The sequence below is a fragment of the Miniopterus natalensis genome, chromosome 18 (genome assembly GCF_054644295.1).
Source record: "Miniopterus natalensis isolate mMinNat1 chromosome 18, mMinNat1.hap1, whole genome shotgun sequence".
In the NCBI taxonomy this organism is placed as follows: Eukaryota; Metazoa; Chordata; class Mammalia; order Chiroptera; family Miniopteridae; genus Miniopterus; species Miniopterus natalensis.
In genome coordinates, this window is record NC_142098.1 from 12,661,557 (window position 1) to 12,684,928 (window position 23,372).

General features: G+C 43.6%; 1 protein-coding gene across 2 annotated transcripts in view; it reads left to right on the forward strand.

The window, feature by feature from the left end:
* The window catches only part of CEP89 (centrosomal protein 89), a 44,701-nt gene extending 27,449 nt beyond the window's left edge, over nucleotides 1-17,252 (forward strand). For both annotated transcript variants that reach the window (XM_016221059.2, XM_087827262.1), the window contains exons 10-19: nucleotides 2,785-2,835; nucleotides 3,000-3,083; nucleotides 4,605-4,708; nucleotides 5,182-5,297; nucleotides 7,732-7,912; nucleotides 8,911-9,078; nucleotides 9,649-9,790; nucleotides 13,013-13,102; nucleotides 14,668-14,837; nucleotides 16,097-17,252. In XM_016221059.2, the coding sequence (XP_016076545.2) occupies nucleotides 2,785-2,835; nucleotides 3,000-3,083; nucleotides 4,605-4,708; nucleotides 5,182-5,297; nucleotides 7,732-7,912; nucleotides 8,911-9,078; nucleotides 9,649-9,790; nucleotides 13,013-13,102; nucleotides 14,668-14,837; nucleotides 16,097-16,337 (1,347 nt within the window). In that variant the 3' untranslated portion in view covers nucleotides 16,338-17,252. The remainder of the gene's footprint in view (nucleotides 1-2,784; nucleotides 2,836-2,999; nucleotides 3,084-4,604; nucleotides 4,709-5,181; nucleotides 5,298-7,731; nucleotides 7,913-8,910; nucleotides 9,079-9,648; nucleotides 9,791-13,012; nucleotides 13,103-14,667; nucleotides 14,838-16,096) is intronic.
* Nucleotides 17,253-23,372: the final 6,120 nt, after the last annotated feature.

The window sequence follows — 23,372 nt, forward strand, 5'->3', positions numbered from 1 at the left end:
CATTATGCAGGTCTCAGAAGGAGAAGAGAAGAAGAGACAGAAAGCTTATCAAAGAAATAATGGCTGAAAACTTCCCTAACCTGGGGAAAGAAACAGACATCCAGATTCAGGAAGTCCAGAGCACCAAATGAGCTTAACCTAAAGAGACCCACACCAAAGCACATTTTCATTAAATCAGCAAAAGGTAAAACAAGAAAGAGTCTTAAAAATAGCAAGAGAAGAAGTTATTTTCATACAAGGGAACCTCCATAAGACTATAGGAGGATTTTTCAGCAGAAACTGCAGGCCACAAGAGAGTAGGATGATATATTCAAAGTGCTGAAAGAGAAAATTCTGCCAACTAAGAGTACTCTACCAAGTAAGTTGTCCTTTAGAACCAAAGGAGACAAAGTGTTTTCCAGACAAACAAAAACCAAAGGAGTTCATCACCGGCAGAACAGTCTTACAAGAAATGTTAAAAGAAGTTCTTCAAGCTGAAAAGAATAGGTGCTAATTAGTAGCAAAATCATATGAAAGTTTAAAACTCACTGGTAAAGGTAAATATATAGCTAAATTCAGAATACTCTAATATTGTAATGATGGTGAGTAAATCACTTATACCTCTAGTATAAAGACAAAAGTATTAGAAATAACTATATAATCATTTGTTAATGGATATGCAACATAAAAAGATATAAATTATTATATCAAAAACAAAATATAGGCCTGGCTGGTGTGGCTCAGTGGTTGAGTATCAACCCATGAACCAGGAGGTCACAGTTCGATTCCTAATTGGGGCACATGCCCAGGTTGGGTTGTGGGCTTGATCTCTGGTAGGGGGCATACAGGAGGGAGCCAGTCAATGATTCTCTCTCATCATTGATGTTTCTCTCTTTCCCTCTCCCTTCCCCCTGAAATCAATAAAAACATTTTTTTAAATGTCGGGTGGTGATAAAAATATAGAGCTTTGTATGTTTAGTGTGTACCAAGACCTACCAGTGATCCAACAAGGGGAATTGTAGTGAGCATGTAGGTGCAAGCTGATTGGAAGCTTAAAGTGAACTTGTAATTAGCTTAAAATAACTGTTACAAGATGTTTTATACAAGTTCATGATCATCACAAAGCAAACACCTATAGTAGATGTACACAAAAGAGAAAAAGAAAGGAATCAAGGATCAATGCATAGCACTACAGAAAATCATCAAATCACAAAGGAAGAGAGCCAGAAAGGCAGAAAGGAACTACGAACAGCCAGAAAACAACAAATGCCAATTAAAAAGTCCATACTTAATAATTACTTTAAATGAAAGGATGAAATTCTACAATCAAAAGACATAGAGTGGCAGAATGGATAAAAGAAAAAAAGACCCAACTGCATGCTGCCTACAAAAGACTCACTTCAGCTGTAAGGACTTAGACTGAAAGTGAAGGGATGGAAAAGTATATTAATGCAAATGGAAGCCAAAAGAAAGCTTATATCAGACAAAGTAGACTTTAAGTCAGAACTGTAAAAGACAAAGAAGGTTATTATATAATGATAAAGGAGTCAATTCATCAAGAGAATATGACAGTTGTAAATATGGACCCAGTATCGGAGCACCTAAATATATAAAGCAAATATTGACAAATGAAGGGAGAAATAGCAGTAATAGTAGGGGACATCAATACCCCAGCACTAGATAGATCATCAAGACAGAAACCACTAAGGACACATTGGACTTAAACTACATGTTAGACCAGACAGGCCTAATACAGAACTTTTCATCCAACAGCAGCAGAATACACATTCATCTCAAGTGCACGTGGAACATTCTCGAGGGTAGACCATACGTTAGGTCACAAAACAAGTCTATAAATTTAAGAAGATTGACATATCAAGCATCTTTTCTGACTACAATGTATGAAATTAGAAATCAATTACAAGAAGAAAACTGCAAAGTTTACAAATATGTGGACATTGAAGAAATGCAACTGAACAACCAGTGGGTCAAAAGAGAAATTAAAAAATACCTTGAGACAAGTGAAGATGGAAGCACAGCATACCAAAATCTATGGGCTGCAGCAAAAGCAGTTCTAAAGGGAAATTTATAGCAATAAATACAAATGTTAAGAATAAATAAGTAAATAACCTAAGTTTACACCTCAAGGAACTAGAAAAAGAAGACCTTTAAATCTAAGTCCAAAATTAACGGAAGGAAGAAAATGAAAATCAGCAGAAATAAATGTAGAGACTAAAAAGACAACAGAACACATCAATGAAACTAAGAGCTGGTTTTTTGAAAAGACATAAATTTGACCAAGCTTTAGCTAGACTAAGGGAAAAAAAGATTCAAAATTAGAAATGAAAGAGGAGGCATTACAACTGATAGCACAAAAATACTAAGGATCATAAGAAACTCCTGTAAACAGTTATACCACGCCCACAGAATACTGCATGGTATCACTTATATATGGACTTAAAAAAAAAATTGAACTCATAGAAAATAGGTAGAAGTTGAATATATTCCGTAGATTAGAATATAGTATATCACTGTTGAGTTCTTGGTTTTTATGATGGTAGTGTGGAGTAAGTGAAGGTTTTTCTTTTTAGGAAATATACACTGAAGTATTAAAGGAAAGGAGGCATTATATCTGCAAATTATTCTCAAACATTTCAAAAGAAATTTTTCATATATATGTGTATATGTGCCTACACAATCTATAAAGGTGCATAGATTGCTGGTGCACAGTAGACTAAGAACATCTTAAGTCTTGAAATTGCAGTGTGTAGCTTAATTTGTCTTCAAAATGTGTTTTGTTCTTAGAGTATAAATGTTGAAGGCCTACCGTCAAAGGGCCCTATACCGCCCTGGCTGGTAAGTAAAAGTTATTTCATTTCAGGCCCACATTTTCTGGGCTATGTTTGAATAGCTATTCAGATCCATTCTAAATTAAGTGTATCTTCTCACCTTTTAAAAAATTTGCTGATTGTGTTTAGATGTAAGAAATATATTAACCTTCTTTACCCCATTATCTTCAGCTGGATATAAAGTATCTGTCACCCTTGTTGCTGGCCTATGAAGACAGAATGAAAGAAAAAGATGAGCTCGTTGCCACCCTTCAGGTAGGTTGGCAGATGTGAGAAGAGACAAGGTTTATAAAAAGATAAGACCATTTCAAACTTTGAGTCCCTGTTCAAACATCTGATAGGTACTCAAATGTTTGTTAAAGGGAAGGAGAAAGGAAGGAGAGAGTGTAGCAGAGTAGGGGGGAGGGAAAGAGGAAGAGGGGAGGGAGGTTGGGAGTGATCGGTGGAGCAGGAGGGTGGGCAGGGTTAGATGGGGGAGGTTTGGAGGGACAGGGTGGTGCACTGGAAGTTTCCCAGACGGGCAGCCCCACATGGGCTGGGGTCTCGGGGTGCAGAGAAGGCATTTCTACCTGGGAGGAAGGCATTGCTACCAGAGAAGGCTTTTCTATATCCACCTGAAGATAATGGGGTAAAAAATAACAAGGGAGGCATTTCTTTCCTGGGACTCTGCAGCTGCAAACACCACTGTCAGAAGGGGTATTTGGGCAGACCAGGGAAGGTGGTAGGCCAGGGGTGTTTTACACAGACTTCTTAATTCCGTGAAGAGCCAACCCCAGGGAAGTCCAGCATTGAGCTGTTGGAAGCAGTGGGGAAGGGAGGATTTTATTCATTGCTGCCTTGCTCACCTCTGTTTTATGGGAATGGCTTCTGGCAGTGGAGCTCATTTGAGTTACACAGGAGACCAAGGCGCTGTGGGTGTTGTAGATGCATCCATGCCTTTCCATGCTGCATACTTCTGTGTACCTCATTTAAGTGGCCAGAGACATCTCTGGAATTGGAAGGATCCAGAAAGAGAAGTGTTGGTTTTTCTGGGATCCCCAGCTGGAAGGGTTGCTTAAGACTCACCCAGTCTGTTCTTATTACACTGTTCCATGTACATGGACCATGTAATGCAGTTAAATTTTTACCCCCATTTATTTATTGATTTTAGAGAGAGGAAGAGGGAGAGAGAGAGACAAACATCGATTTTTGTTCCGCTTTTTTTTTTTAATTGATTTTTTAGAGAGTGGGAAGGGAGAGGGATAGAGAGAGAGAAACATTGATCGGCTGCCTCCTGTACATCACCTACTGTACATGCACTCCCGGCGTGTGCCCTGACCAGGAATCGAACCAGTGACCTCTTGGTTCATCACTTACTAATCTCTTGGAAAGTTCTTATTTTTATGTACAAAGTTCCATTTTATGCTCCAAAATCTTTAAACAAAGGGAAAATTACACTGTTTACCAGCATCTCTGCTTTTCTTATACCTTTTATTTTTTCAAGTGTTTGGCAGTTACAGAAAAATGTTATGAAATTAGGAATTGAATGTTTAAACCCTGAGGTTCGGTGTCCCTTGTGCTCAGCACTGGAGTTGTCTCATGTTTTCTCACTAGACTGTGAGCTCCTCGAGGGCAGGCACTTGGTGCTGGTACTAAGTGTCCGGCTGCTGTTACTGTGAGACTTTGCTAAAAAGCTATTAGCGTTTGATTTTAGCCACAGCAACAGCACTAGAACTAAGAAATATAGAGGTGTGTGTGTGTGTGTGTGTATTACAATTTACATAAATTTTATTTCAGGAGGAAATGAGAATGTTCAGGATGCGCGTCCAAGAAGTGGTGAAGGAAAATAAAGAATTGCACCAACAGTTAAATAAGAGTAGTCCTGTTACCAGTGAGGAATGGCAAGTGGTGTTGTGTTTATGGTATTTTATTAATTACAAGATAATAGGAATAAACTTTATTAAATCATCAAATAGCCCTGACCAGTGTGGCTCAATAGTTAGAGTGTCAGCTTGAGCACCGGAGGGTCCTGGGTTTGATTCCAGGTCAAGGGCATGTACCTGGGTTGCAGGTTCGATCCCCAGCCCAGGTCAGGGCACGTGTGGGAAACAACCGATCGATCTGTCTCTGTCACTTCTCTCTCTCTCTCTCTGTCTCTCTCCCTCTGACCCCTCCCTCCCTTCCACTCTCTAAAAATCAATGGAAAAATATCCTCGTGTGAGGATTAACAAAAAAAAAACAAAAAAACCCAAAACAAAAAACATGTCCAGATATTCATTCCCTACAACATCACTTACTTTCTTTTGGACTCGGACTGTCTCTGTAACCATTCAGCACCTGGGTGGCAGTATTTAATTTTGTGAATCACTTGTAGGCATCAGCTTCAGACTCAGGCAGAACTGGTTTTAGAGGAAAACAGGTTGTTGATAGAGCAGCTGGAGATTCAGCAAAGAAAAGCCAAGGACACCCACCAGGAGCGTCTCCAGGAAGGTGAGCTGCCTTTCCCTGAGTGATGGCAATGCTGTCATGTCGTTGTTCTGTCATTTTACACTGTACCCCCTTCTGGGGGGCCCCTTTCAAATGAAAAATTTTTTAAATCATGTTTTTTTAGAATATAGTTTTCTTTACTGAGATGCATCTGTTTATGTTACAACATATCCAGCCGTTACCCATAATGCATTGCTTGCTCTCTCTCGGACTCCAGTGTTGCTTTAATTATTCTATGTATTTTATAAATCAGTTGTAGGTGACAACATGAGGATCTATACAGGAATATTTTTGTTGAATGAATAAGTGGAAATATTTGGTCTCTAAACAGTTTCTCTGTGCTCTTGGTGCTCTTGCCCTTCCTTCAGAGCTGTGGGTGCTGGCAGAGGTTAAGCCTCTGTCAGACACTTTCATGAATGTCCCTCCCTGTCCCTAGGAGCCTCACAGTATAGAACAGTAGACTTGGGTGTGGCCAGATTGAGTCATTTCTTCCACTTTCATTAAAACCAAAATTTACAAACAAAGATAGTGGCATTGTTTCCTTTTGTTTTACTGATTTTTCTTTTCCCAGAAAAATAATACAGGACAGGAGGCCTAAATACAAGCTGTCTGCGTGAGCCAATGTAACTCCTTTGTTTTCCTTTCTGCGCCCCATTATTGAGCCCCTCCTCTTTCCGCACTGGAAGAGCTAACCTGGAAGTTAGCTGGAACCTCTGCCGTTGCTGAAGCTAGCTGGCTAGCACCCCCTTGTTTCTGGCAGCCAGGTCATGTTTAAAAGTGAGAGCATCTCTCAGAGTCTGACAGGAGTTTCCTGCACAGGACTTCCCCACGCCCTAGTCTTTGCACAGCACAGAAGTGTGTGCGCCTACTCTGGCGTCATTTGTCAGGGAGGGGACAGAGTGAGTGTTTATTGAGCCTCCTGTCTTTGCTTTCAAGATTAGAGATGATGGGGAAAATTAATTTCATAATGACTAAGCTTAATTTTCTCAAACATAGCAGATCTGAACAGGTATGATTCTTCTGGTCATGTGGGGCGGGCCAACCTTTGGCCTGGCCTATATGATTCAGTCAGCTGTCTGTGTTACTTTTCCATTTCCCAGAAATAGTTATTCATTTTGATCAACTAAATGTTTTTATGGAGTGGAAGGGTTAAAAGTTTTATGCTGTCATACTTCTGTGTATTAGTTTCAACAGATGCCCAGGAAGTATCTTATTATTACATACTACTATGTCAAATAAGATGAAGTATTTATGATTTACTTTCAATACAGGACATAAAATGTAAAAACTTAATGAGAAAAGGGGAGAAAAATACTAAATTTGGGTCTTAGTTTGTGTTACTGAATAGAAAGAGTTCGTCCAACCCGCGCTAGCAGAGCCAAACACTAAACACTGAGAACTGCAGTGGCGCCATCCAGGAGAACAGGAAGCTAATGCTCAAAATCCCAAACTTGCTGGTTTACGGGCCAGGGGTGTTATAGAGTAAAATCACAAGCCGCCATCGTGAGTAAGGGATTTAGGTTCATGGGTCTTGTTCATTGGTCAAGAGTGAGGTAAGGGGCCCTGGTCGGGTAGCTCAGTTGATTAAGGCTTCATCCAGATACACCAAAGTTGCAGGTTCAATCTCCTGTCAGCACACATTTAAGAATAGCAACCATTGAATGTATAAATAAGAGCAACAACAAATCAATGTCTCTCTCTCTCTCTCTCTCAAATCAATAAATACATTTTTAAAAAGAGAGAGGTAAGGTCAGAAAATCATAATTTCAAGTCTTGAGGTCAGCTTTGGGGTCCCTCAGTCTGGCTTCATGGGGGCATGGCCAGAGGTCATTCTGCTTTAGATCTCTTGAGCTGAAACACAACGTAGGCCATGGTGTTCTCTTTAGCTTGATGGAAACCCATACCTTGTGACCCTTAGTCAAGGCAAGGCCATTGTTTCTGGCTGCCTCAGGGGATTAATGACTAGTAAGGGGAAGGGCTAAGGCTTAAGTGGGCACTCGGTGAAGAAACTGCATAGAGTGCCGGGTTCCATATTAAATCAAAACCATACATTAAATCAGGACCCTTGGTTTCATTTGGCCATCTTGGATGTCCTTGAGAATCTTGCAGTTTTAGGGACAGCATCACAATGTATGCTTGCACACCAGCATGTGACTCAAGGCTGCCCTTTAGAAAGTTCCTTGAAGACTGGAGTCATGTCTTGTTAAATATTGTATATTTAATAATTATATCAAACTCTCAATATATGAGAGTTTATATTTAGTGAATGCTCAATATAGGGACAGTAATTTCTAAGTACAGGGTCTTTGGTATTAATTTATAAATCTCCAAAAGATTTTTAAGAGATTATTTTTTATAAGCTGGCTCTCATTAGTAACCAGTAATCATGTGTTAAGTCTCCCATACCACATCTTGATCCATCTCTTTTGTTTTTCAGTTTCTAAGCTGACTAAACAACTAATGCTTCTGGAGACTAAAACACAGAGCCAAGAAAAGGAGCTAACTAAAAGCAAGGAGCAACTGGAAACTGTATGTGCTGAATGCCAAGAGCTGAAAACACAGTTGGAGGGCAAAATAGCAATGAAAGTTCATGCTTCAATTGTCAATGAATTGCAAAGGTAAGGAATTAATGTCTTTTCAAGGGTTAATGCATCACAGTGCATGTTGTTGTAGGCAGAGTGGAGAGAGGTGGCTCCTTTTTTAAAAAAATTTTTTGTTCCATCTTTTTCTGAGTCTCTTTCTGAGTCATTTTAGCTGCATGAGCACAGGTGTCTGAGTCTGAGAACGGTAAATGCTTTATTAAAGTAGAATCTGACTGTCCCTGAGGGCTATAGTCTGCATTTTGTATGTAGATGTGTGTGATTTTTTTTCTCTACTGTTCTAGTCTTTATTGATTTTAGAACCAAAGATAATTTAAAGGAGTAGAACCAGAAGCCTAGATATCCAGTAATAAGGAGCTGGTTAAATGAAAGGATACAACCATAAAATGGAATGCAGCACAGCCATTAAAAGTAATGTCACAAAAGATTAATTTTCACATGGGAATATGGCCTAGAGTGCTAAATATTCTTTATTTGATATTATACATAAACTACACAAAAATGCCTTTCATTAAGTAAAAGGCACATTTTAGATATAAGGGATTTTAATTAAATTGGCGTAGTTAAGACCAAAAAGATGAGTGGACATTGCCAGCTTATCTTCAGCCCTCACCTTCAACAGGCTAGTAAACGCAACCTGAGTCCTGCTGGTCTAAGAGACAGTGAAGGGATCTCCTCAGTATTTAAACATATTAAAATAACCAGTTACGTATATCTCAATATAAAACCAATATCCTACAGGTCCCTCCCTTCCTCCCTCCCTTCCTCTCTCTAAGATCAGTGAAAATAAAAGAAAAAGAAGTGTGTGCCCAGCTGTGCTCTCTCCCCTGTCCTCTAGGAACTCCGTCCCAGGTCCTCCAAGGGCTGGGATGGGGAGACCTTGTGCAGAGGCTTCCACATGCCCCTCAGGGCTGGAGGCCTAGGCTGGTTGCCAGTGTGCCTGGCAAGAGCTGCCTCATTGTAGCCTCTGTGTACCCGATACAAGCCTGATACAAGCCGATGTTTTTGTCCATCAGCCGGCTGCAGAAGGAAGATGAGAAGGAAAGTGCTGACATGGAAGAGCTGATGGAAAAGTTGACAGTCCTGCAAGTGCAGAAAAAGAGCCTGCTGTTGGAAAAGAACAATCTCACAGCTAAAAACAAAGCGCTGGAAGCTGAACTCGGACGAGCACAGAAAATAAATAGGTTTTCAGATAGTGTTTCCTAAGCTTTTTTTGGTAGTTAAAAAAAGACAGTTGAAAAATATTCTTTATCTTTTCTTTTTCTAATATTGGTTATAAAATAGAAAAGAATATTAAGTATAGTAAAAGCTTTTCTGTTGACCAACATTAACCAACATTTTTCTAGTCTATAGTTCACATATTGTTGATAGTTATAATGATGACCCTACAACTCTGAAACTTTTAGAACTTCTTTCCTAACCATTTCCTAGAAGTCAACTTTGGGATTACTGAAAATCCCAAAGTATCTTTTAGAACATGAGCCTAAAAGTTAATAGAATAATATATAGTTAGCCTATTAATTGTGTGAAAGCATTTTGTGATTTCTATTGGCTTGACTTCGAGTCAGTAATTCTGCTTGGCTTAAAATTAAATTCAATTACTATTTCTCGCCTTGAAACTTACAGATTTAGATTGCTGAAGACTAACATTTAGATGCTAACATACTTGCTGTTTTTATGATACAGATATTCACTATGCCCTAGCCATTCAGGTTAATGAGGTTTTTATTTCACCATTTGTGGGAACCCTTTAGGAGATCTCAAAAAAAAATTGACGTCCTCAAAAAGCAGGTGGAAAAAGCCATGGAGAGTGAAATGTCTGCTCATCAATACCTGGCAAATCTCGTTGGCCTGGCGGAGACTATAACCCAGGAACGTGACAATCTTATGTATTTGGTAAGTTTCCTCAGTTACTTCAAGTACACTGCAAGTTAGTGTGCAAACGTAATTTCAGAAGTATTTTTTTTACAAAATTATCCATAAACAGCTTCATCTTTTTCAATTTCAACAGCAGCCCTGACTGGTTTGGTTCAGTGGTTAGAGCATCGGCTCTCAGACTGAAGGGTCGAGGGTTCAATTCCAGTCAAGGGCACGGACCTCGGTTTTGGGCTCGATCACCACCCAGCCCGTCAGTCAGGGCACTTGCAGGAAGCAGACCAGTCGATGTGTCTCTCTCGCATCAATGTTTCTCTCTCTCTCCCCCTCCCTTCCACTCTCTCTAAAAAAATCAATGGAAAAAATATCGTTGGGTGAGAATTAACAACAATAAACAAATTTCAATAGCAAATTTTCAAATTCTCCAAAATTTTATATTTCAACCATGGGGAAAAAAACGCTTTTAAAAGGCAGATAACCCAAACTTTTAAATAATGGCAAATGATATTTTAGAGGGTAAACTAATGGAATTAGTCCATTTAACTAAATAGGAACAGTAGTTATCAGCTGTGTTACACACACAGATGAACCTTATATTCTCCCTGTAAAGCTGACTTAATATAGTCCCCATTTGAAGATGAAACATAAGAATCATAGGTTAAATAGAGTTCATCCTAAGGACATAGTTTAAAGGGCAATGATATTCATCCCACATTGTTTCTAACAGCACCAGTCCAAGGAAGGGAAGTGAGTAAATTATTGGTGGACCTAGATGATGGAGCTCTAGGACCACCAATGGACATGCAAGAGTGATGGCATGGACATGATCCTGGGCATCTCCACATCGATTTTAAAAGATGTCTACAACAGATTGTACAGTGAAAGAAGATAGATGCTATGCCAAGCTGTATGCATTGGGAAAAGTCTGATAGGACTTACTACAGAAGGGTACAGTGAGTTAGCTATTCAAGTGGAATTACAAGAGATTTTTAAAAATTGTTTTACTTATCTGCATTTTATGATTTTTCTACATTGAACAACATTGCTTATGTGCATTTAAACATGTTTATGTAAGCAGTGTTGGTAGTGTAGGGTCAGAAGTAACAGTTTAATGGATGTCATTACAAAGAGACCTGAGGACTTTCTGAGAGTCAGAAATTGGCAAACTTGGAAGTAACTTGGCCCTTCTCCAGGTGAATGAGGTGTGTAGAGTGTCAGGATATGTCACAGGCTTATTCCCATTTGCTAGAAACATACTAAGTTCCTCCACAGGAAAATGCACATAGGTTTTAGCCATTGTTTATATAAGAAGAAATACAAATAGTATTCAACTCTTGGGGGGAAATGTTGCTTTTTTTTTTTAATAATTGATTTTACAGAGAGAGGAAGGGAGAGGGAGAGAGAAACATCGATCAGTTGCTTCCCACGTACACCCCTGCTGGGATCAAACCTGCAACCTCGGTATGTGCCCTGACCACAGGAATTAAACCAGCAACCTTTCGGCGCACAAGATGATGCTCCAACCAACTGAGCCACAGTGGCCAGGGCAAAATGCTGATTTTTACTTGTGATAAAAGAAATGCTAATTTAGCCAGTCTCGACATACCATTCTTTTAATGGTACTTTTTTTAATGTTAGTCATATATTACTGGTGATTTCTAGGTACTTCCCGAGTCTTTTAGAAGCCATTTGACAGCATGGTAGCAGCCTTAAAAGCATGCAGACCTCCTGGTCCAGTAGTCCCTCTCCTAGGAGTTACTGTCCCATCGCAGGTACTGAACTCTGGCATTCCCTGAAGCAGCGCTCAGTGCCTGTTCCCCCTTCTGCTCTGCTTCCGGGCTTACACTCTGATAGATGAAGAAGCAAACAGAGGGCTTGTTGAAAAACATAACCTGCCAAACAAACCCATTCATCTAGCAAACATTCATGGGGACCCAGCTGCCATGTGTCATTGCCACTGTAAAGGCAAAGTCATCTTGTTTGCAGGGCAGGACACACAGGTTTCTCCAAGATACAGTCCCACGTGGGCTAGAGAACATCCCAGGCTTCCCCGATGAAATCAAGATCTTCCCTGACCCACAAGTGGTCCTCCTTAGGTCCACCCCTCATATTTATGAGCCCAGGATAGAAATATAAATGGAAGCCACATACCATGTGTTCAAATACTTAAAAGTTACAAATTATGACTGTTAATGAAATGTGCTTTCTCCTCCTGCCCTGACCTTTGTTATTATGGTCTGAAAGCTAGGCCTGAGTTTAGAGTCTTCAGACCTCTCAGATGTGGGGAAAGCTGCTCTTATCCCACCCTGGCCCACCCACCATGAGGGATCTCTATACATACAGACACTGCTGTCCCCTTGGCCCTACAAGGTCCTTCCCCTTGCGAGCCCCAAGGGCAGCCCTTCTAGTGGGGGTTCAGGGGTAGTACTGGCTGCCTTTGCACTGTCCTGGGACTGTGAGCCATGCATTCCCACCTTACCCCTTTCTGCTCTCTTGGACCTTGTGAGAGCCCCTTGTATTGATATTGGCATCTTAATTTCTAATCCTGCCTTTTGAATGGGTTTTCTGTGTGATTTGTGGCAAGTTATTTAACTGCCTTTGTCTTATTTTTCCTTTCTAACCACCAAATTGCCACTACTAGCCTATTTTAGAAGGAATGCTCACTTTTACAATTCTTTTTTACCACTTGAAATAGTTAATTTGTAGTGCATAGTAGTACATGTCCCATGTAGATATTAATCTGTATCATTCAGCTTCAGGTGACATCCATCTTGGAAATACTGCCTATCACATTTGTTTGGAGAGTGGCATTGTGTATTCATATTAAGTTATCTTTAATTTTTTAATTATTCAAAGAAGTCAAGTTAAAATTTATTTGCATCTTCGCACTTACTCCTTGGATATGATCAAAGGAATGGTATATTTCATAAGGACAGAGAAATGTGTTAGAAACCCTTACAACCTCTCCCATTCCCCTTGTCCTGGGGACACAGATCTCCTGTTTGTGCCCAAGAGGGATGCCCAGCTGTTGTAGCTCTCGCCCTCCTTAGCTGTCGGCCCAAGTTCTGCCCACAGCCCTCACACAGGGAGTGGCAGTCCAGGTGGGGGCAGCAGGGGTTGGGCCAAGTCAAGAGGCAGAATGGAGATCATTTGTGAGTAATAATATTTTTTGCAGAACTTTTTATTCTTTTAATTTTTCTATAAAACTGGAAGCCCATTGTTTTTTTTCACCTCTCTCCTTAGGCCAAATGCTTAGAAAGTGAAAAACATGGAGTTCTCGACAAAATTATTAAAGGCAATATTCGCATGGGAAAGTTAGAGGAAAAAGTCAAGGTAAGTGGTCATTTAGCCTTAAAGATTCCTCTTTCAAATGGGAACAGAGGCTTCCTGGGTATGGATTTCCATGTTATAAAAAGTGACACATTCCGCATATGTGTAACCTGCTCACCCATAGAGTAAAGCAGCACAGGGTTTTGCTGGCAGAAATGGCACCTCTGCCGAGGTAGCATCTCTCCACTCATTAAATAAACTTCAGCCCAGCCAGGCGTGGCTCAGTGGTTGAGCATTGACCTAGGATCCAGGAGATCAGGATTCAATTCCCGGTCAGGGCACATTCCCCAGTTGCAGTTTCGGGCTTGATCCCCAGCAGGGGGCATGCAGGAGGCAGCTGATCAATGATTCTGTCATCACTGATGTTTCTGTCTCTCTCCCTCTCCCTTCCTCTCTCTGAAATCAATAAAGATATGTTTTAAAAAAACAAAAAAACCTGCAGCTCATCTGCACAATAACATACAATGCAGATGTTTAAAAAAAGGACCCAGAAAAATCTCCAGGCTATATCCTTAAGTTAATGTCCAGGCTTTATGATCAAGTCTAGTTCAGTTGTTGGTTCAGTTGGAGAGTAGCATTGACCTGCTCCTCTCTTGCTTAATCCTGATTGTGCCCTCCAGTTTCTGCCCAGGAAAGCCATTCTCCTTGTACCAACTCTCCTCCCCTGGCCACCTCCGACATGTCCTACACCTCCCCCATCATCTGCATCCTGACAGCCCTTGTTCAGCATGCATCCCCAGCCTCACCAGCCATACCGATTTCTCCTGAACATAGACTGAAATCAGGGAGTGTGATACTCCCAACTTTGCTCTTCTTTCTCAAGCCAGCTTTGGCTATTCATGGTCTTTTGTGATTCCATATAAATTTTAGGTTTATTTGTTCTAGTTCTGAGAAGAATGCCTTTGGTATTTGGATAGGCATTGCACTGAGTCTGTAGATTGCTTTGGGTAGTATGGTCATTTAATGATATTAATCCTTCCCATCCGTGAGCATGGTATATCCTTCCATTTATTTGTGTCTTCAGTTTCTTTCTTCAACGCCTTATCGTTTTCAGAGTACAGGTCTTTCACCTCCTTGGTTAAATGTATTCCTAAGTATTTTATTCTTTTGGCTGCATTAGTTAATGGAACCTGTGTAAACTATAAGCCAAAATTTATGTGACAACAGTTTTAGAAATGCTCAGAGGGAAATTCATAACCTGAAATACTATGCAATAAAAATGAAAGTAGGAAAATGAATGGGTTAGTCTTTTATCTCAGGCATCTCTTTACCAATAGAGTATGATAAATCTTGCCAGGTCCTTCTGTTTTAATTTTACTTAAAGCATATAAAAATAATTTATAGCATGATATAAATTAGAAATTTGGTTTTATTATCCTTGAAATTTTTTATTACTTTACATGACTTTTATGATCCAGACTTGCCCTCCCAGATCAGACCTATCCAGGGCTTACTCAACTCATTGGTCTCTGACTGCCCAAGGAGGTGGGTAGGGAATGCATCCAGGAGGCCATCTACTTGGCAGCAAGCAGCTTCCCTCACTCACACAGTCCCTCCTCCTCCACCAGGGTTACAAGAAGCTGGCCGCACTGAAGCTGGATGACATTAGTCACTGTCTGACAGAGCAGCAGGAGGACTTTGCTAGCAAGACAGCTCAGTACCAGCAGGAGATGCGGCACCTCCATCGGATGCTGCAGGACAAGCAGGATGTCCTGGATGAGGCTCTGCAGCAGAAAAGGTAGGGCTGCCCCACCCCATAGCGTGTGTGTGTTTTTTGAATGTTGGTAGAATTTTCCAATAAAACCCTCTGATCTGTTTTGTTTAATTGATTGCTTACTTTTGTTTTTCTATTTTAGTTTTATCTGAATTTAATGTTGGTCTTAATTTTTATTTGCTCCTTAATTTGTTTTTTGTGTGTTTTTTCTCCAGCAATTGACATGCAACATTGTGTAAGTTTAAGGTGTACAGTGAGATGACTTATTACATCTATATATTGCAAAGTGATTACCACAACAAGGTTAACACACCCTTCACCTCACATAAGTACCATGTGGTTGTTGGTATATGAGAACATTTAAGACCTACTCTCTTATCCACTTTCTAGTATACAATGCAGTATTGCTAACTATAGTCGATGCTGTACATTACATGCCAGCTCATGTTACTAGTTTTTATATAGTTGTTTATTTTGATTTACCTACAGTTTGCCAATTTATTTGATTGCTAATTGTTAAAATCAAGACAACAGGCCCAAAAAGGAGTTGCTTACACCAAGCCCCATGTCACAACCAAGACTAAATCTACAATTTCAGCTCCCCAGAAAATAGTTTTAAATCAGCCAAGCAGGGACCACCTGAAGGAAAGGAACCTTCCAATAACCAACCCACCTTTTGCCTCATTTAACTTCCTGGTTCCTTGCTCAGGAAAATCTGCTTCACTGCCCTTGCCTTTTCTCATAAGCCTCTTTCCCTCTGGGCACTCACTCTCCTGGCACATGGTCTAGGCCAGTCTTCCCTGTGTCCCCAGTTATGAGCCCCACTCCCCTATGGTTGCTCCCTTACCCCCTTACGAATTCTTTATGTCTGGACCCATAGTGGCTTGAGTGGTGGGTGCCTGTGAAAGGTGTCCGAGTGGTGAGCAGGTCACAGTGGGGACAAGCAGGGGGGACAGAGGAGCAGCCTAGATGGCCCGTGTCACCTCTGTGTCCTCAGCCAGGCCATTGTGCTTAAAAACAAAGGGTGTGTGCTTGATGCCAGAATAAAGGAAAAGGCAGCGTTGAGAGGAAAGGTGAGAAGCTGTCTTCAGCCTGTGCCTTAGTATTTCTGTGTCTCCAGCGGGCCTTGGTGCTTCGTACAACACTAGAGTCTTGGCCTCGGAACCCGACCCCAGTGGCTCTGTTCTCATTGTAAAGCACACTTCCAGCTGAGTGCTCATGACTTTAGGATTCATAAAGCTCTTTAGGCATTTTTTTAATTGTCCTTTTTTTGACTGTTTTAGAGCAATGGAAGGCGAGCTGGAAGTTGTTTGGGAGTCTACCTCCAAGGAAAACCGAAGGATCCGAGAACTTCTGCAAGCCACACTGGAGAGGACAGGCATGTGGGCCAGCACTAGGGCTTCTGAGGGTCCCTGCTTCGACAGCCTCTCTCAGGGAGACGTGCTGGATGGCGGCAGCCTCAGCTACTGTGACATGAAGCCGCCTCCCACCACCCGCCAAGGTCTGCGGGAGCCCCTGGGCTAGGATCCCTCGCCCAGAAGGTCGGCCTTGTCCAGAGCAGAAGGGCCGGCTCCCCTGTCACTGCAGGGCTCCCCTTTCACTCCTCAGGGCCAGGAAGTGGTAAACCGTCTCAGAATTTTAATCCATTTTACATTTGCTTATTTAATAATGTGTTACTGAACTGTATGTCAGCCAGGGCATGCCTTCTGCCACACTGCCTTTGAGAAAGGCTCCGTGAGACCCACTGCTCAGGTTAACAGGGGACCCGAGAGCTAGCCCTTCCCTGGGCTCCTAGAGTGGCCAGCGGGACCGTCTGCACACTGCGCCAGGCCCGTCTGCTTGGGTGAGCCCATCAGTGGAGCAGCATGAGGCCAGCTGGTAGTAGCCCTGGGCAGCATTTGTTTGGTGCTCATGCTCCAACAAGTTGTACAAAACGTGTTCTGTCCTCTCCCTCAGCCCTTTTCCAGCCTCCTGGGAAGGTACTTTTTCTAGGGTCACATCTTCCCCTTCCCCTTCCCCTTGGAGAGCCCTGACTGAACACCAAGGTGGGGTCCCTGCCCACTGCCACCACCGAGAAGGATGCCTGGGGCTGTGGTTCTGCTCCACTCTTTGGACTATCTGTGTCCTCAGGTGGACTATCCCAGCCTCTCAGGACCACTCACTGGGACTTCCTGCTGGCTATGCCAGCTAACTAGGGCTGCATGTCCCCGTCATGCTGGAAGAACCCGGGGACATGAGACATGGTGCGGAGGGGCAGAATGCTGGACCACGTTGTTTTACAAAGCTCCTCCAAGCCAAGGCCTGTACTGTTTCAGGCAGCAAGCCCTAGCACTGTTCTTGGTCATGGTAACAGTTGTGTATGAGCTCTGACTGCTAGATGGAAAACAGATCGAATATCATAGATCTTTTACTTTTTATAAAATGTGTTCAACAGTTAAACAGTTGTAACTTATTATCACTTTGTGCTCAGAGGGTGCCTTGTCTGTAGGAACACTGCCACTGTCACCCCCTAGAGAACCTCTTCTGTCATCCCTGTCTTTTTCCTGCCTTCTATGAAGACATTTTGTTCCTTGAGATGTGAACGTTTTTACATTTCTGCCTTAAGTTTATGACACACCACAAATGTACTTTGCAAGGGTAAGGCAGGCATGGCCGCGAAACAAGGCAGCTGAGGCAGAGAGCAGACTGTTGGATGCTTCGGGAAGGGGCTAACGCCCTGGGCCTTGCAGGATGGACCAGGCTCGGGAGCTGGAGGACAGGGAGGCGAGCAGAGGAGCACAGGAGGGGCTTTGGGCCTGGAGGCTGGGGTGGGCACTGCAGGAGACTGGTCCACAGAGACCTGGGACTGCTGGGAAGCGGCATCTCTTCCGATTCAGCATGCAGGTTCCCAGTCAGAGCAGGACCCAGCCCCATTCTGTCTTTGTCCTGGTGAGGCTTTATGTGGCTATAGAAAGGTCCCAATCAAGGTGAAAGTAACCCAAGGTAAAGAGTTATATGTGACCCAGGAGCTCAAACGAGCCCCACTCGCTGCCTTTGGAATCACTGAAGAGCAGCCCTGGGAAGTCAGGGCTGAGTGGAGAGCGGGTCGGGCACAAATGTGTGTTTGGCATGAGAGCAGGTGGGAGCCTCTGTCCTCAGTTTTTCATTTGACCGCTGCAGAGGGGCAGTGGGGCCAGAAGTCATCCCTTTGTCCCTCGAGCTCTGAGAAGAACGGGAGACACCACCCTTTCCCCAAAGCTGCATTCTCTTTAGAGCGGTGCGGTCACCTAACTCTAAGGAGAGAAGAAGAGTCTGAATCCTGTTGATTTTGATTTGACTCAGCGAGTGTACGGAAGGTGCTTATCTCTGAGAACAGCAGCAGTGACGCAGGCAGACGTCGTCCCAGCCCAGGCATGCTCAGGAGAGGCCAGCAGCACAGACCCGAGCCCGAGTTCCCCAAGCAAGCGGGTCTCTGCAGCTGCAGGAAAGCAGTGTGTTAGAGCCCTGCATGCGGGAGCCTCACTTTCTACTGGAAATTTTATGAAACCTAATAGTGATTAAGTACTTCTTCTTTTTTTTTTTAATCCTCACCCGAGGATATTTTTTCCATTGCTTTTCAGAGAGAGTGGAAGGGGGAGAGACACATCGATTGGTTGCCTCTGGGGATTGAGCCTGCAACTGCGGTACATGCCCTTGGGCAGAATCAAACTCGGGACCCTTCAGTCTGAGGGTTGACGCTCTAACCACTGAGCCAAACCGGCCAGGGCTTAAGTATTTATGATGAAAATAGCACCCAAAGCCCGACCAGTGTTGCTCAGTGGTTGTGTTTCGACCTGTGCACCAAGGGGTCGCCAGTTCGATTCCTGGTCAGGGCACGTGCCTGGGTTGTGGGTGATCCCCAATAGGGGGCGTGCAGGAGGCAGCAGATGGATGATGTTTCTCATCATTGATGTTCCTCTCTCTCCGTTTCTCTTCCTGTCTCTCTAAAATCAATAAAAACATTAAAAAAATAGCACCCAAATTGAAGTGTGTGTGTGTGTGTGTGTGTGTGTGTGTGTGAGAGAGAGAGAGAGAGAGAGATGTGCCGTTGAGTTGGCTCCAACTCCAGTAGGAAAGTTTAAAGTGTGTGTGTGTGTGAGAGATGTGCCGTTGAGTTGGCTCCAACTCCTGGTGACCGACCCTATGAATGAGTGACATCCACGGTGTCCTGTCCTCAGCAGCCCTGCTCATCTCCTGTAGACTCATGCGAGTGGAGGCTTCTGTGGAATCAGTGCATCTCATGTTTGGTGGCCCTCTTTCCCTGCTGCCTTCTGTTTTTCCCAGTATTTTTGCCTTTTCCAAGGAACCCTGCCTTCTCACGACGTGCTCAAAGTAGGGCAGCTTCAGTTTTGTCATTTTTGCCTCCAGCAATGTTTCAGGCTTAATTTGCACCAAGATCCACTTGTTCGTCTTTCCGGCAGTCCAGGGTATCCAGAGAGCTCTTTCAACACCTATCAGCCTCCTTCCCTGTCCAACTTTCACACTCACACAGAGTAATTAGGAACACGAGGGTGTGGCTGACCTTAGCCTTGGTCTCTAATGATACATCTTTTCTCTTAATGATCTTTCCTAATCTGCCACTGCTGCCTTTCCAAGTCCCAGCCTTCTCTTGATTTCTTGGCTGCAGTCTCCACCTGAAGGTAAGCACAGTCTGGCTCACATATTTCTCTGGGACAGTACTGTACAGACCTAAACGTGGAAGACAACACTAAGCTTCTAGACCATGGGTGGGGAACCATTTTTCTGCCAAGGGCCATTTGGATATTTATAACATCTTTCACAGGCCATACAAAATTATCAACTTAAAAATTAGCTATGAAAAAAGCTCCTAGACTTATTGAATTTCCAGTCCTGCCTGCAGTTGCCTTGGCAGGGCCAGACCAAATAATTTCAAGGGCTGTATACAGCCCTCGGGCCAGACGTTCCCCTCTCCTCCCCGTTCTAGACAGTAATTCAAAACTTTGGGTCATAGAAGGATTTCTTTAAACAAGACACAGAAAGCTGTAACCACAGAGGGAAAAAGTAATACATTTGACTACATTAAAATAAAGAACCTTCACCCAGTGGAAGGGCAAGCCACGGAGCAGGAGCAACACCAACAGCTAACACAGGCTGTTACTCCAGAAAACATAAAGAACTCCAGCCCCACAGACAAACAGAGGAGAGGCATGGGCAGGCATGAAATGGAAGCCACAATGCCATAGTTAACCTGTCAAAATAAAGAAATGTCTGACAATGCCAACTTAGCAAGTGTGGGAAACAACATCATTATCTGGTGAGACTGAGAGTGTGAATAACCTTTGCCCCAGCAGTTCCACTGCTGTGTGTTTGTGTGTATGTTCTAGAGAACTTCGTGTGTGTGTGCACCAAGGAAAACACACAGGCACGATCAGAGTAGCATGTTCATCACAGCAAAAAATAGAACCCCCTAAAATTTCCTTGAGGCAGGAGGATGGATAGCATAGCATAAAGCACACTCATCGACAGGAAACATTCTCAGGTGGTACCCAGACAGCAAGTCTCAGCAGAATACAGTGTGATTCCAATCATATAATGTTCAGAACTGCAAAGCCAAGCAATGTGTTTGTCTGGTACAACCACATGGAAAAGAAGGGATCGCAAACTGGAAGGGCAGCTCCTGGTCACTCAGGAGGCCTGGGACGGGCCTGCTCCTTGAACTCAGTGGTCAGTGTGTTGAATTTTTTAAAACATATAGACCTCAGCCCGGCCAGCGTGGCTCAGCAGTTGAGCATCAACCTATGATCCCAGAGATTGTGATTAGATTCTCCGTCAAGGCGCATGCCCAGGTAATGGGCTTGATCACCACAGGGGGCGTGCAGGAGGCAGCCAATCAACGACTCTCTCATCACTGATGTTTCTCTCTCTTTCCCTCTCCCGTGCTTGCTCTGAAATCAATAAAGATATATTTTAAAAAACATACAGACATCAGATGATCTCTTATTTTTAAAATTTATTTATTTTTTTAAATTTATCTTTATTGTTGAGAGTATTACAGGTATCCCATTTTTCCCCCCAACTGATCCCCTCCACTTCGCTCCCACCCCCTTCCCAGGCCTTCACCCCGTTATTGACTGTGTCCATGGGTTATGCATATATGCATATAACTTCTTTGGTTAATCTCTTCCCACCCTCCACCCCCTTCCCTCTTTCCTCTGAAATATGATTGTCTGTTGCATGCATCAATGTCTCTGGATCTATTTAGTTCGTCAGATTCTTTTGTTCATTAGCTTCTTCTTAAAGAAGACCCTTCAACTTTTCCTGTAGTGCTGGTCTGGTGGTGATGATCTCCTTTAGCTTTTTCTTATCTGTGAAGCTCTTTATCTGACCTTCAATTTTAAATGATAGCTTTGCTGGGTAGAGCAGTCTTGGTTGTAGTTCCATGTTTTTCATCACTTTGAATATTTCTTGCCACTCCCTTCTGGCCTGCAAAGTTTCTGTTGAGAAATCAGCTGACAGTTGTATGGGTGCTCCCTTGTAGATAACTGCTTTTCTCTTGCTGCTTTTAAGATTCTCTCTTTGTCTTTAACCTTTGGCACTTTAATTATGATGTGTCTTGCTGTGGGCCTCTTTGGGTTCCTCTTGCTTGGGACCCTCTGTGCTTCCTGGACTTGTAAGTCGATTTCCTTCCCCAGGTAGGGGAAGTTTTCTGTAATTATATTTTCAAAAAGGTTTTCAATTCCTTGGTCTCTTTCTGCCTCTTCTGGCACCCCAGTAATACGAATGTTGTGCCTCTTGAAGTTGTCCCAGAGGCTCCTTATACTATTTTCATATTTCTGGATTCTTTTTTTTTTTTTTCTCTTCTGGTTGGGTGTTTTTTGTTTCCTCATGTTTCAAATTGCTGATTTGATTCTCAGAGTCCTCTACTCTACTATTGATTCCCTGCAAATTATTCTTCATTTCAGTTCCTGTAGCTTTCATTTCAAATTGGTACTTTATTATGTTATCGATTTTCTCAGTTATTTCCCTAATAGTCTGCTTAAACATCCTTATAACCAAAATTCTGAACTCCGTATCTGTTAGCTTGCTTGGATCTATTTCATTTAGTTCCTCTTCTAGAGATTTCTTCTTTCCTTTGTGACATGTTTCTTTGCCTCCACATTTTGGCTGCTTCCAGGTGTTTGTTTCTATGTATTAGGTAGAGCTGCTATGTCTCCTGGAATTTGTAGAGTGGCTTTGTGTAGTCAGTGTCCTGTAGGGTCCAGTGGCTCAGCCTCCCCAGTCACCTGAGCTGGGCCTTCTAGGTGCTCCCCTGTGTGGGCTGTGTACACTGTCCTGTTGTAGTTGAGCCTTGGTTGCTGTTGACGTCCCTGGGAGGAACTGACCTCCTGGCCAATCAGCTGTGAGGACCAGCTGCAACTACAGCCAAAGAGCTGCTGTGCTGGAGACACCCCTAAGGAGCAGGATTTACATCAGTGGAGCTTTGGTGTTCACCAAGTGTGCCCCTTGAGTGTCACTCGTGGATGTGGTAGGGTTGTAATCCAGCGTGGTCGAGTCTAACCACCAGGTGCACTGTCTCTGGGGCCTCCGGGGAGGTGCAAAGTCAGCCTGTGCCAGTGCCTTGCCCAGGGCCACCCAGCATGAGCTACACAGCAAACCGTAGTTGGCTGCTCCTTGTTCTGGGCTTGGAGGTGTCCAGGAGAAGCCAAGCTATGAGCCAGTGCAGCTGCCACTAGTGCCAGGCCTGGGGCACTTATCAAGCCGTATGGGGCCCGCTGCTGCTTGTTTGAGAGATTTTTATGAAAATCCTAAGCATGAGGCTTGAGAGGCCACTTGCACAGAAAAGCCCCTGGAAATGGCCTGGATGAGCTGCAGGTGGGGAGGGGCGGGGCCAAAGGTGAGAGTCAGGTGAGAATCAAATATGGCGCCTGCCTGCGGGCTGTGTGCGGGGAGAACTTGCCAAAGGAGCAATGGCCTCCGCCAGCTCCTCCGCCTGGGAGGAAGCCGCCCCTCCAGCTCTCGCCAGGATCTCAGGCAGGTTAGTTCCTCCCCGAGTGTCCCAGGTCCTTTCAGGCTGCTGCCCGGCGCTGGGCTCAGAGGGAGCGTCCGAGTGAGTCCGTGCCGGGCCCTTTAGAGGAGCTGCTGGGGCTCCCGCAGCCTCCGCGACCCTCAGGGACACTCCCCACTGGTTTCACTGCCCGGAGTTGTGGGGACGTCTCTTCCAGGCCCTGGAGCCCTGGGCTGGGGGCCTGCTGTGGGGCTGGGACCCCTCACTCCTCCAGAAAACCCCCACCGCCGAGATTCCCTCCCAGGTTTCAACCGCCCCACCGGGTGTGGGCCCGAGGCACGTCTCCGATTCAGCCCCAATTCAGCCTCGATCCGCTCGCGTTTCCGCCCCTCCTACCGTCTGGGTGCTTCTTCAGTTCCCTGATTGTAGGGCTTCTGTTCAGCCAGATCTCAGGAGGCTCAGAGTGCTGGTGGTTCTGTATTTTAGTTGTAATTTTGATGTGGTTGCAGGAGGCGGCGGGTGCAGCTGTTACCTACGCCGCCATCTTGTTTCTCTCCAAATGATCTCTTTTGTAA